At 49.3% G+C, this 15083-nt stretch overlaps 1 protein-coding gene across 1 annotated transcript; it reads left to right on the top strand.

Moving 5' to 3' along the window:
• Positions 1–6618: 6618 nt before the first annotated feature.
• Positions 6619–7809, top strand: LOC118555978 (fucosyltransferase 2 (H blood group)). The gene has a single exon (XM_036124511.2). The coding sequence runs from the start codon at positions 6619–6621 to the stop codon at positions 7639–7641; it is 1023 nt and encodes a 340-aa protein (XP_035980404.1). The 3' UTR covers positions 7642–7809.
• Positions 7810–15083: the final 7274 nt, after the last annotated feature.

Genomic DNA, 15083 nt, shown 5'->3' on the forward strand with positions numbered 1-15083 from the left:
GCCTGGGGACGTGGGAGAGGGAGTTATTTCTTGGTAGCAAAACCTGGCTGGGTGGGGGATGGGAAGCCCTGGGAGGGCTGTGAGCTGAGGAGGGGGCCCGGCCAGCTCTGGGGGTGGGGACGGGGCGGGAACGGGGGGGGGGGGGCTGGAAGCGAGGCGCCTGGGGCCAGGCTCCAGAGGGGAGAGGACAGAGAGGACGAGGCTCAGCCTGGGATATGAGACCGAGAGAGTTTAAAAGTAATTATGGGCAGATATTGGTGGCCCCATTTTTCTGAGGGACCTGCAGGCTGGGCTCCTCCTTCAAAGTTGGGGCCCCTTTCTATTCTCCAATCCTCCTGCTGCGATCGCCCAAGGGACGGCCGCCAGGGGACCTGGATGGAGGAAGGGCGCTTGACCCTTCCTCTTTTTTTTTTTTCAATTTGAGATAGAGAGCAAGAGAGAGTGAGCAGGAGCTAGAGCGGAGGGGCAGAGGGAGAGGGAGAAGCAGGCTCACCACTGATCAGAGAGTCAGACGCAGGGCTCCATCCCAGGACCCGGGGATCATGACCTGAGCCGAACCGACTGAGCCACCCAGGCGCCCCTTGACCCCTCCTCTTGCCCCTCCCTCCTTGGCTGGCCTGAAGTGCCTGATGCCGCTGCAGGGACTGAGGACAGATAAGGAGGTGGATTTTCTGCTCTCCAGGACTAGGGGGAAGGCAGACTCCTCCCACTTACCCCAAGCAGCCTTGCTTTTCATGCAGACTCCCAGCGGTTGGCTGGTTGGCTGTTGGCATTTCCCCAAATCTCCCTGTGCCCAGCTCCACGCCCCAGCCCTGGCCTTTCCCCAGGCTTGCCCCCTGGACCCCTCTCTGACTAGTCCCTGAGACTCACTTTGCCTTTGCTTTCAAGGCGTGTTTGCACTGACCTGCAGGATTGGCCCACGCTCTTAAGCATTCAGTTCAGATTTCCTAACCCATGTTGTGCTCACACAGCCCTGAGGAGAAATATTATTATCCCAATTTTTGGATGACAACACTGAGAAGTAAAGGCCCTTGGTCAAAGTCACATAGCCAACATGAGGCTAATGACCGCACTCCCCTGAGCTTCTCTCCAGATCCACGCCCCACTCCCAGACACTGGGTTTCCTTCACCCTGTAAGCCTCCCTCCTTCCTCTCCCCACAGCCTCGCTCAGGGACAGGGGGTCAAGGTCTGCAGGTGCTTCCCTTAGGCCTCTCAACAGTGACCCTCCCTCTTCCCGAGGGAGGAAGCAGGAAACCACCAAGGAAGCTGAGAGATGCTGTTCTAGAACATTCTGTCTTCCTTTTTACCCAAACAAAACTAGCCTTCTTGTCTTTCTGTCTGCTGTAAACATATTTCGAGGGGATATTCAGGGCCAGCCCAGAAATTAAGAGGTTTGATTGTGAAGGTCGTCCTTCCAGTATTCATCTCTTTACCTACTTGGTGCCGGGAAATGGATTCAAAAACCAAAAAAAAAAAAAAGAGAGAGAGAGAGAGAGAGAGGAACTCAAGGCAGGGAGATGCTGGCAGACACTTGCTGCGAGGAGGAAAAGCAACAGATGGAGCCCGACTGGGTCTTGACAGGTGGAGACAGACCCACATGCCTTCTGCATACATTTCTTGAGCACCTACTATGTGTCGAGCCCCGTTGGCTGTGGGCTGCCGGGGATACGGAGGGAATAAGACCAACGCTGTCCCTTCCTTCACGGAGCTGTGTGTGTGATCAGGAGACTGGGACTGAATGATCCGGACAGAGACGCACTTGGAGACACAGAATTGGGACAGAACAGGGGCCAGAGCTGGACTGAGTGTGGGCAGATCCACCCCATCTGCCTTATTTCTCTCTCCCTCTCTTTCCGTCTCTCACTCTCTCTGTCTCTCTTGTGGTTTTTCTGTTCCTGTCTCTCTTTCTCCCTGTCTCTCTTTCTTTCTCCCTCTCTCTTTCCCTGTCTCCATCTTTCTCTCTGTGTCTCCATCTCTCCTTGTCTATCTCTCTTCCTGCTCTCTCTCTCTCTGGCTCTGTCCCTGTGTTCCTCTCGGTCTAGTTCCCTCTCTTTCTCTTTTCCTGTCTCTTTTTCCATTTCTCTCCTCTCTCCTTCCCCCCTTCCTCCCTCCCCTCCTTGCTTCCCTCCATCCTTCTGCCTTCCCACAAGCATTTCCCTTGGCCCCTGTTGTCCCACGTCCTGTTCTTGGCAAATTCGGAACTAGACAGAGGAGCTAAGTCGACTCCTTGCCCTTCGAAGACTCACAATCTAGTTGGTGAAAGGAAGAGAGAAACACCCAGAAGAAGTGGGAAGAAGGCACGAGGCCACTCCAGGAGGAGCTCTCCCTCCTCCTACCTGGGGTGGCCCCTCCTTTCCCCAGCTTCCTCCTGCTTCCCAGTCTCCAGACAGTTCCTTCTACCCAGCATCGGGGGCGGGGTCTTGAGGAATCGTGTTGGGACCTGGACATGAATGTAAGCGCAAGTGGCCTCGAGGAGACAGGAACCAGGAAACCATCAGGGTCCCAGTCATACTTTCCATTTTTCCCTCAGGATCCTCTTCCTTTTTATTCTCAGGATCGAATTCAATGTGCTTATGGATTTCCCTGGTCCATCTTAGATATGGCTCAACATGGCTGCACGTGGCCCTAATAGGCCCTTTAGCCACCAGCCCCACCACCAACCGGCCACCTTCTCTGTGCTTCTGACTTCAAATTCGCAAGGGAGAGAATCTGCTTGGTACAGATGAGTCTCTTGAGCCACACCACCCATGCCCACACATCATGAGCTGGCAATAAAGAGGCCAGCCTTGGACCAATATCATACGATACACCATGGGCTGTGTTTTAGTTTAGATTTTTTTTTTATAAAGACACCAGTCCTGTTGGATTAGAGTCCACCTTAGGATGACCTCGTTTTAACTCGGTCACTTCTGTAAAGACCCTGTCTCAAATAAGGTCATATTCTGCAGTAACAGGAGTTAGGATTCCAGTATACCTTCCGCAGAAAGACACAATCCAACACATAACACACAAGGTCTATGGGTTGGGTGAGCAAAAATGTAGGGCCTGTTTTTTTTTTTTTAATATTTTATTTATTTATTTGACAGAGAGAAAGAGAGAGAGAGGGAACACGAGTAGGGGGAGTGGGACAGAGAGAAGCAGGCTTCCTGCTAAGCAGGGAGCCCAATGCGGGGCTCGATCCCAGGACCCTGGGATCATGACCTGAGCCGAAGGCAGACGCTTAACCACCTGAGCCACCCAGGCGCCCCTGATCTGGAACTTTTTTTTTTTTTTTTAAAGATTTTTTATTTATTTATCTGAGAGAGAGAATGGGAGACAGAGAGCATGAGAGCGGGAGGATCAGAGGGAGAAGCAGACCCCCCGCTGAGCAGGGAGTCCGATGTGGGACTCGATCCCGGGACTCCAGGATCATGACCTGAGCCGAAGGCAGTTGCTTAACCACCTGAGCCACCCAGGTGCCCCTGATCTGGAACTTTTGACCAGTAAGACTGAGACTCTCCTGAGCATCAGCTGAGTTGTGAAGTGAACTTTATTCAGCAACTCCAGCTTCTCTGGCTCCTTTCATTCAAGATGAATGGGGTGAGAGGAGATTGTACCTCCCAGGAGTTCATTTCAGGTTAGGCTCAACATCTGGTGATGACCCAAGGGGCCCAGACCCCCACCTGAGTTGGTTTAACTCAAATCCAGGCATCTAGTGGACAAACCTGAGTTTCTTCTAGAAAAATAATGCAGAGCGCCTGGGTGGCTCAGTCGGTTAAGTGCCTGCCTTGGGTTCACGTCACAGTCTCAGGGTCCTGGGATCGAGTCCCCGCATCAGGCTCCCTGCTCAGCTGCTTCTCCCTCTCCTCCCCACTCATGCTCTCTGTCGCTATCTCTGTCTGTCTGTCTCTCTCTCAAATAAATAAAATCTTGAACAAAAGAAAGACAATGCATGTAATCTTAATAGGCTATGAGGATGGCAGTGACTTAGAAACAGGGATATTGCTTAATTAGATCCTGTGCCAACTTTTATCAGCCATAATTAATCATTAAGGACCATACCTGCATAGCTTCTGGCAGCTTCCCAGGTTAAACCAGGTCACACCTGGTTTAGCCCCAGTGTTCTCTTCTTAATGGCCACTTGGTTCAGTACTTTTACCAGGAACCCAAGCCATGGACCAAGTCAACCAGAAACCTTTCATCTCGAATGTACCTTTGTGCAGGACCTCCAGGATATGCTTTGATTAAAGCCTGCTTATGAGGAAGAGTTTTAAAAAGAATGGGTGGGAACCTCACATGCACAGGGAAGGAGGAGGAAAGTCTTGGAAAGAGCTGGGGAAGCAGAAGGGTCTCATTCTTTTGACTCCTCCCACATATCCCCATTCCCATTATTCCGGTTCCAAAGTTGATCAGTGGCCAAACCTGGACCTTTACTGTGGCAGCACGGTGCAAGTGTTGTTCCAGCCTAGACTGCGGAATGACAAAGCCCATCAGTCATTCCTGGATGCAGTCTTTAGCAACAATAAAGCATTAACTGTGATCATCCTAAACAATGCTTGCTCTGCTTGTCCTTTACTGGCTTCTAGCCACATAATTGGGAGTCAGCACCAATTCATTCCCTGCTTTCTTTCACTGTCAACTGTTTGGCTTGAGCTCAACAACCATATCTTCAAACCCTATCCTTCTGGGGCCTTTACTTTGTTCCAAGGGGTCCCAGGAAGGAGCTTAATTAACTGCTTTGCTCTGTAAATCACTGGCCCAAGTTGTATGGCCTGGGATGGGGAATGCCCCTACCTCCTATGATACCACAGTAAATCCCATGTGTTCTCAGAAGGTCTGTCCAGTGCAACCACCCCACTCCTAGAACTAATTCCCGTTGTAACTAGAGTTGAAAAGAACAGGTTGTATACTTGTTCAAATACAAGGGGATTTTCTCTGGGTTTTCTTGGCCAGTTCTCTTTACGTCTCTGCACAGGTCTTCAGGTGTCTCTCCGTTACTGGCTGCCTCTGCTTCAGCCTGCATCTGACATGTCCCAGCCACTCCAACACCTCCTCTCTCAGCATCACCTGCTGTAGTCTCCTACAGTGATATTTGGTCTTTGTCCCTAGCTCCGGCACATGGCTCGTAAAATCCTTGGCATTTCCTGAGTGATAGGGTGATAGGAGTGTCTTTTGCTCTGATGAGGTGACTCTTCATATGCCCCTAGATAGCTTCAGCATCTGGTCACCAGAAAAACCAAGCTTAATGAAGAGATTGGAACTTTCATCTCCAGCCCCCAACCTCTAGGGAGGGGAGAAGTACTGAAGATTAAGTTAATTACCAGTGACCAATGATTTAATCAATCGTGTCTACATAATGAAACCTCCATAAAAGCCCTAAATGGGTTTCAGAGAGCCTCTGAGTTGGCAAACACACCCATGAGCCAGGAAGGTGGTCCATGGGGACAGAAGCTCCTTCTGGATCTTACCCTATGTACTTCTTCTGGTTATTCATTTGTCTCCTTTATAATAAACTGGTAAATGTAAGTAAAGTGCCTTCCTGAGTATTGCGAGCCATTCTAGCAATTTATCAAACCTAAGAAGGGAGTCAATTTATAACCTATCAGTCAGAAGAAGTATGAATGGCTCAGGACTTGCAGTTGGTATATGAAGTGGGACTGAACTCTTTAACTTGTTGGATCTGATACTAAGTCAGGTAGACAATGTCAAAATTGGATTGAATTGTTGAATTCAACTGGGTGCCCAACACCCAGGGGAGAAGAAAACAAACTCTCACCTGCACAGGGAAGGTTATCAATTGCCTTCTGACCTTTTAGTAAAAATATTCACGAGAGAATTGGCCAACTCATCTTTCAGAGCCAGCCTACAACCTGTCATGACCAATAAATGGCAAAGCCACCGTGGAACCTGGTGTTTATCTTGCATTCGGTTGGCTGTGGCCGGGAGGATAGGCAGGCCAAGTGGTTGAATTTGGGATGGGTTTGGCAATTTCCCTTCAAAGAGAATATAGATAGGTAGGGCATGCAAAGATGGACATCCCTAGGAACTGGATCCCCAGTAAATAGTAGGTTTATACACTTATACCCCCTATCTATAGACACCCACGTATGTATATTCAGGCTATAAACACCCTTATTTAAACATATAATGTATATATACATAATGTGTATGTGTGTATATATATCCACACTGTATCTAGAGTACACACCCACATATGTACATGATATATATACATTGATACGATACAATGTACACATGTCCATTATTTGTACACAAATTCACACACACCCATATGTGTATACAATGTATAGATACCCATATGCACGCGCACACACACACACACACTCATACAATGCACATGTCGTGTGTCAATACACACAGTGTACTCATATCTACACATGTAAATAGGAATAAATGAACTCAGTGTAAACACACTCCCATCACACACTCTGGAGACATACCTCCATACATGGACCTGAGTATTCACACCCCTTGAGACACAGACCCAGCAAAGCCACCTGCACATACACCCACATGATGTTTGCACACACAACTGCGCTTGCACATTCAGGCACCACCCCAGGGCCTCCATCCCCGCCCCCGAGCTAACATTCCCTGCTCTCCCTTCCCTGACAGCCATGCTCAGCAGTCAGGTGCCTTTCTTCTTCCCCATGGCCCACTTCATCCTCTTTATCTTCACGGCTTCCACCATATTTCACCTTCAGCAGCGGCTATCGAAGATTCGCCCCACATGGGACTTTGAGACGCTGGTTTTGGCGAGGACGGAACACCCCACGAGCCAGCCACCCAGGGGCATGTGGACGATCAATGCCATGGGCCGCCTGGGGAACCAGATGGGGGAGTACGCCACCCTGTACGCCCTGGCCAAGATGAACGGGCGGCCGGCCTTCATCCCGGCCGAGATGCACAGCACGCTGGCCCCCATCTTCCGAATCAGCCTCCCGGTCCTGCACGGCGCCACGGCCAGCAGGATCCCGTGGCGGAACTACCACCTGAACGACTGGATGGAGGAGCGCTACCGCCACATCCCGGGGGAGTACGTGCGCCTCACCGGCTACCCCTGCTCCTGGACCTTCTACCACCACCTGCGAGACGAGATCCTGCGGGAGTTCACCTTGCACGACCACGTGCGGGAGGACGCCCAGGAGTTTCTGCGGGGCCTGCAGGTGAATGGGAGACAGCCGAGCACCTTCGTGGGGGTCCACGTGCGCCGGGGGGACTACGTGCACGTCATGCCGCAGGTGTGGAAGGGCGTGGTCGCCGACCAGGGCTACCTAGAGCAGGCCCTGGACTGGTTCCGGGCCCGCTACGACTCCCCCATCTTTGTGATCTCCAGCAACGGCATGGCCTGGTGTCGGGAGAACATCAACGCCTCCCGGGGGGACGTGGTATTCGCCGGCGATGGCCTAGAGAACTCCCCCTCCAAGGACTTCGCGCTGCTCACGCAGTGTAATCACACCATCATGACCATTGGGACGTTCGGGATCTGGGCCGCCTACCTCACCGGGGGAGAGACCATCTACCTGGCCAATTACACCCTGCCCGACTCCCCCTTCCTCAAAATCTTTAAGCCAGAGGCAGCCTTCCTGCCGGAATGGATTGGGATCAATGCAGACCTCTCCCCACTACTCAAGCACTGATGTTAGGCGGCGCTTGGCACCTCCTCCTTCATGCCTCCAAGACAAGTTCCCAAGGCATGAGGAGCATATTGTTACGTGTACCAGGACACTTCCGTCTTGCATCGGAAGTCACTGACTTGTTTAAACAACCTATTTATGTGTCTCATACAACAGGACCAGAGGTTGGTGCATCTCTGGGGTTAGTTAAGTCAGCAGCCCAGCAATGTCATCGGTGACCCCGGTTCCATCCATCTTGTTTAACTGCCATCAACTCCTCTCAGACTGGCTCCCTCATGGTCCCAGAAGGGCTGCCACATAGCCGGGTGTCACATGCAGACAACCTCTTCATGAGAAAGCGAAAAAGAGCTTCGTTCTTGGGTCCCTTTTGAAGAGTGAGAGAAAGATTCCAAAGCCCTCCAGCCATTGCCACCACCCCTCCCACCCCCGCATATCTCATTGACCGGAAGTGTGTCACATGCCCACATGACCCGTTATAGGGCAAGGTGAATAAGACCCTGGGATTGGCTTAGCTTCAGATCAATAAATCTTTGCCCCCTCCAGCTGGGGAGTTGATTAGCCTCCTCTGAAAGACGTGGAGGCTTGCAGAAAGAAAATGGGTGCTCTTAACAAGGAAGAAGGTGTGACACAAAACAGAGAAGCCCTGAATTGTGTGGGTTGTTCACTACACAAAGGCATTTGGCCAAGGAGGCAGGTGGGACTCTAGGAGAGTCAACAACCTACTCTCCAAGCTATGTGTTCCTGGGACTGTGTCCACCCAGAGGGCTCACTGTTTTCTAATTAGTCTGCCCAGACGGGAGACCTTTTCCCCACTTTTTACAAGAGCGCCGCCCTATTGGCCAGTAGCTGGTGTGCATCTAAGACCTCCCACCCCAATTCTGCAACCCTGGCTTCCTAGGGCTTAGGATGATTACTGGTAAGAACTCAAGAGACCAGCACAGCTCAGTGAACTTGAAGAGAGTCCATTTGTTCTTTGTAAATGTCTGTGGTGGTGCACCTAACAGACAAGATCTCCACTAGCAAAGGTTGTGTTAACAAAACATAGTGGCTTGAAATGACAGCAATTTTTTATTTCCCACAATCCTGTAGGTCAGCTGGGTGGCTCTCTGCTCCATGCAGTGTTGGCTGAGGCCTCATGCAGCTGCATTTTTGTGGAATTCAGGTGGAGCATCCCCTCAGTCATCAGCATCATGGAAGCAGCCCCCATGCTATGAGGAAGCCCAACCCAACTCCAGGGCCACGGGTAGGTGCTACAATCAGCAGTCTTAGCTGAGGTCAACTTCAAGTCGTTCAGCGTAGGCATCAGATATGATTCCACATGTCGTTTAAGTCAGCCAGGCATCCAGCTGAGGTTCCTGACAACATGTTGCAGAGAGGAGCCCTATCTCCATTCCTGATTCACAGAGTCTGTGAGCATAACAATAAGATTGTTTGATGCTGTGAAGTTTTGGGGTCGTCTGTGATACAGCCAGAGATAAACAAACTAAATCAATGATTCTCTATATTGGCAGACACTTTCATGACTTTGGCACAACCTAGGCAAAACTTGGACATCCCCACCTGACTTGAGATCACACATGCAAAGGCCCTGTGTCAGGGGGAATCTAGTTATACATGAGAGCGGAACCAGACCAGCGTGGCTGGAACACATGGAGACAGAGGTGGGAGAGAAGTTAACAGGGTTGACTGTGAAAGGCCTTGTGGACCATGGCAAGGACTTTGGGTTTTATTCTAAGACCAAGGGGAAGCCATCAGAGGGTCTTAATTAGGGGAATAACACAATCTGATTTGCTGTGTGGACTTCTCTGGCTGCTATGCAGAGGAAGGGCTGTAGGGGTAAGAGAGGGGCAGAGACCAGGGAAAAGGCTACTATAACAGTCCTAGCAAACTAACAGTCCTAGCAAAAAGTGGTGCTGGGGTCTCATTTCAAGTGCTCAACAGAGACTCCTAGTGTTTCTCCGCCAGTTTCACAATCTTGAAAGAGACAATCTTGATGCCTCAATCAGAGTGATGTTTGAGTCAAGCATTCACCATGGGCCAATTACCTGAGGCCATGCGGAGAGGTCACAATACAAACATGGCCACTATGTTTGTAAGGGAGTTGGTCTGAAAAGAAGGTAATAAAAGAATATAAGGATTGGGGGGACACCTGGGTGTCTCAGTTGGTTAAGCGGCTGCCTTTGGCTCAGGTCATGATCTTAAGGTCTTGGGATCAAGCCCCATGTTGGGCTCTCTGCTTGGTGGGGATTCTGCTTCTCCTTCTCCCTCTATGTTCTCTCTCTCTCTCAAATAAATAATAAATCTTTTTAAAAATAAACAAAATTTAAATAAATAAAAATTTAAAAAAGAACATAAGGATCGGGAAGATGCTCCAAAATTGAGTATACGGGGAAAAAAGTTTGCCACTCACGTTTCAGTGGCTGAAGCAAGTCAAGTGGTCACACCCAATGTCAAGAACAACCCATCCACATACCCCAGAATATTTGTGCTCTAATGACCACCTCACATCTTGCAGGCCCCCACAGTCTCTCCAGATGGTTCTCTTGGAGTCCCTTTCTTTTGGCTTAGTGCCCATGGAATGGGTGCCACAATACTTAGTATGCTGATAGGTCTCTTCCTCAATAACTATTTAACTCATTCAAATTTCCAGTCTGATTTTAGATTTTATTTTATTTTTTTAAGTAGGCTCCATGGAGCTTGAACTCACGACCCTGAGAGCAAGAATCACACTCTCTACCCACTGAGCCAGCCAGGTGCCCCCAGTGTGATTTTATACAGCTGGGATGGGTGATGGTTGCTGGACCAGGTTTTGCCATTTAAAAATAAATAAATAAATCCTTAATTATTTTGCATATAAATTTGGCATTCTCTCTTTTGATGTACGTTTTCAATGTATTGCAGGGGGGCACATTTTACATGGTGCTAAATTAAAACAACATCAAGGTTGGTGGTCATTTCCAAAGATGGCCATGACAACATCTCCCCTCGATTCCAACCACCCAAATCTTCCCCTGCCCATCCCCATCTCAGTAAATGGCATTATGCATTCACTTCGACCAAAAACTCAACTTACTCTAGATTCTTCCTTTCACATTCCATCTACTGGCAAGTTCTGTTGGCTTTACCTTCAAAATATATCTTGAATTGGACCTTCTTTCCCTCCTCTACCATCACCACTCTATCCAAGTCACCACCATCTTTGCCTAGACACCTACAAAAGTCTCTTTCAAAATAAACTAGGGGACGCCTGACTGGATCAGTTGGTAGAGCGTGCAACTCTTGATCTTGGGGTCATGAGTTGAAGCCTACTTAAAAAAAAAAAAGTGTGTGTGTGTGTGTGTGTGTAATTCTGTATCACAATGCCAAGAAAGCTATGATGTAAAGACTATATTGAACATTTGCCTTGAAGAATGAATCTGACTGATTTTCACTATCAGCAAGCCACGATGGTGGACCAGTGAAGTCATGGCCGAAGTGAGGTAAAGAGACCAGAGAGATTACCAGATTTCAATATTCACCATAAAGCTAATGTTACCTTGACAAAGTTGTACCGGCATAAAAGACAAATGGAATCCAACAAAGAGTCCAGAAATAGACCACATACATATGGTCACTTGATTTATGACAAAGGCATCAACACAGTTCAGGTGAAGGACAAAAGAGCTTTTCAATCAATGGAAGCAATCCAATATCCACATAGAAAAGGTGAACTTGACTCCTTCCTCCTCCGGTTCACAAACATTAATTCAAGATGGATCACAGACCAAAATGTGAAAGCTAAAAGCATAAAGCTTCTAGGGGCACCTGGGTGGCTCAGTCATTAAGCGTCTGCCTTCGGCTCAGGTCATGATCCCAGTGTCCTGGGATCGAGCCCCGCATCGGGCTCTCTGCTCAACGGGAAGCCTGCTTCTCTCTCTCCCTCTCCCACTCCCCCTGCTTGTGTTCCCTCTCTCGCTGTGTCTCTCTGTCAAAAAAATAAATAAAATCTATAAAAAAAAAAAAAAGCATAAAGCTTCTAGAATAAAACATGGGAGAAAAGCTTCATGACCTTGAGGTGGGCAAAGGTTTCTTTCTTTCTTTTTTTTTTTTAGTGATTCCCCCTTCAGGGGGATTTCCATTTTATTTTTTTAAAGTAACTTCTAGGGGTGCCTGGGTGGCTCAGTTGGTTGGGCGTCTGCCTTCGGCTCAGGTCATGATCCCAGGGTCCTGGGATTGAGCTTGGCATCAGACTCCCTGCTCAGCGGAGAGCCTGCTTCTCCCTCTCCCTCTGCCTGCCACTCGCCTTGCTTGTTCTCTCTCTCTCTCTCAAATAAATAGATAAATAAAATATTAAAAAAAAAATAAAGTAACCTCTACACCCAATGTGGGGCCCAAACTCACGACCACCAAATCAAGAGTCCCACACTCTACCAGCTGAACCAGCCAGGTGCCCAGTTTCTTAACCAATACACAACCCCCCAAAAAACAGTAACCATAGAACAATTAATAAAATGAACATCTTCCTAGAGAGCTCACACTGATTCCTGGCTCTTAACTGCAGGCTCACAAGACACCTGATTCATAACCTAGTATAGAGTTTTATTTGGGGTCCTGCAAACACAGCACTATCATCTGCCTCCTATTCTGTATCTTGCACCCTCTAGGACATCATACCATCCCCATTCTCCAGATTTTTTTTTTAATCAATTGCAGACAGAGTAAAGCTAATCTGGTCCATATGCTTCAGATATTTATGGTCTTAAACATACATTGCTTTATATTACAAGCCAGCAGGGGCCTGAACTAGGAGAGGGCAGTAATATTTCATAAAGAACTTGAGGCTGGTTCATCTGCTCAGAGTGGCACCTGTTATGAACTGAATTGTGTCTCCCAAAAGGGATTATGTTGAAGTCCTGACCCCCAGGATCTGTGAATGCAACTTATTTGGAAGTAGGGTTTTTGAAAATGTAGTCAAGATAAGATCATTAGGGTGGATCCTAATCCAATATGACTGTGTCCTTTTTTTTTTTTTTTTTTTTAGATTTTATTTATTTGAGAGAGCACAAGCAGGGAGAGCAGCAGAGGGAGAGGGAGAAGCAGACTCCCCACTGAGCAGGGTATGTGGTAACATAGACATAGACAGAGAAGGGAGGGAGAAAGAGACAGGGAGGGCCGGAGAAACGGGGAGGGGTGGGGGAGGAGGAGAAAGAAAAACCAGTATATTCTCCAGGCTACTCAATGCAACCTTCTGGAGATTATGTCTATAAGATAAATTGATAGGGGCACCTGGGTGGCTCAGTTAAATGTCTGCTTTTGGCTCAGGTCATGATCCTGGGGTCCTGGGATCGAGCCCCACATCAGGATCCCTGCTCAGTGGGGAGTCTGCTTCTCCCTCTCCCTCTATGTTCTCTCTCTCTCAAGTAAATAAATACAATCTTAAAAAAAAAAAAAAAGAAAATTGATAATTTTGGTCATTTGTTTAATGTATTCTTGGTCTTTCTCATGTGTCTACTGAGCTCCTGGGATGGCAACATGGTACTCCCCGTCTTCCTGTGTCCCCCTTTGGTCCAGCCTTTGGGGGCGGTGCAGCCCTTTCCCTGGGGGACAGGAGGGAGCAACTGGGATGTGTGGAGAAGGGTTGGGTGACAGGTGGTAGGGAGTGTAGGGCCCAAGTCCTTCTCTCCATTGCTGGGTTCAAACATGCACACTCTACCCAAGCCTGTGCCTGTCTTTCAAATCTCCACCTACCAGAGAATTCCTTAGCTGCCACCCCTCGGCCTGACTCCCTCTGGAGCTGCCCTCCCCTGGACACAGGAGACATGGGGACAGAGGGTCACAAGCTCAGAGTTGGGCCAAGATGGAGACAGACAGAAGCACCACCACACCCCTTCCTGATCTTTCCAGGGCTGATGGCGCCCCTTTACCCCCAATTTTCAGCCTGACAGAAAGGTGCCTGCAGGCCCCAACTGCCACCCGCGTCCAGCCCCAAAATCTGGGGCAGCCACACCACCCACCTTTTGTTCCAGCAGCCCTGACCTCACAAGGTTCCTCAGGCTGTTCCTCTGACTGCCCTACCCATTCCCCACGGCTTCTGGTACTTTCTAGGAGTCATGGCACCTCTGCCGTGAAAATCCTTATCACCCTGCACTGGTACTCTCTCTGTGCAAATGTCTGAGCTTCACCAGAGCAGAGACTGAGGCTCTGTTTTTCAACTCCGAGGGCACAGGCTATGGACTCATGAATCTGATTTAAAGCGCCCATCCGACACCTCCCCGACTGGTCAGAAGACTCCAAAGACTGCCTTTGCCTCATGGTAGAGATCTCTCCCTCCCTTACCTGTTCTCTCATGACTCTCTAATGCCCATGGAGGAACTAGAATCGTGGATTCGCAGCTCATAAGGGTGATTATTTGTCAGCATGTCTCCCACGTCAGGTCCAGCTCATGGGAAGTCTCAGTGAACATCTCATCCTCATTGGGCTGTAGGGCTCAGTGAACATCTCATCCTCACTGGACCCATGAGCAAACGGACAGCCCCAGACGAGGGGCAGTCACTGGCTCTGGGTACTGTCGCACGTCACTGATCTGCTGTCCTTTTCCACCTGTAGTGGATACTGTGGATGGCCCACCCAGGTCCCCTCAGATAGATCTAGATCCCTCTTCCCAGCTCTCTGCACTCAGGTCCCCCCGCTCCCCATCTTCTGTGTGCTCTCCGCATTCATTATGGCTTTTTATTTCCCGTATTTCTGGTGCTTTGACATCTGGAGGGACTGCCCCTCCCTCCCAGGGCTAGCCAATTCCCAGAGATAATAAAGGACTCACCCAGGAGCATGCTTTGCATATGCAAACCAACCAATCCAGAGCCCAGACCCCCAACCATTTCCTTTATGAGCTTGTATACTCCTCCGGGCCATGATTCCTCGGCCTCATCACCGCAGGACCTCGTTCCAGACAACTAGGGATGGTCCCTACACCCCAGAGCCAGGTGAAATCATTCATACTAGACAATCTTAAGCCAGCTTACCCTGCCTCCCCTGTTCCCTCACTGAGAAACCACAACAAAGACTCTTGCTCAGGGCTCCCCTCTCCCCCCCTGCCTCCTGACTACCTTGGCACTTCCCCAGGTGGCCGTGCATGGCTTGGCACACCCCCTTCTTTGGGGATCTGTGAGAATAACAAACTATCTTGTTTGTTTTTTTGTTTTTAAGTAGGCTCCACGTCCAGTGTGGAGCCCAGTGTGGAGCTTGAACTCACGACCCTGAGATTGAGACCTGAGCTGAGATCAAGAGTCAGCCACCAAACCGACTGAGCCACCCAGGTACCCCAGTAAAGGATCTTTTCAATTGCGGTCATTCTGATATATCGGCTTCCCCACACCTGCATAATAATAAAGCCTATATTTTACAAGATTTTGCTGCTTATGGGCTTCCTCTGTGACCTTCTTCCCAGGACTGCCCTGGGGCTCAAG

Source organism: Halichoerus grypus, chromosome 15, assembly GCF_964656455.1.
Source record: "Halichoerus grypus chromosome 15, mHalGry1.hap1.1, whole genome shotgun sequence".
NCBI lineage: Eukaryota > Metazoa > Chordata > Mammalia > Carnivora > Phocidae > Halichoerus > Halichoerus grypus.

Bases quoted from the DNA above. Each gene is read 5' to 3' on its own strand.
- LOC118555978 (XM_036124511.2), top strand. From the start codon at position 6,619: ATGCTCAGCAGTCAGGTGCCTTTCTTCTTCCCCATGGCCCACTTCATC.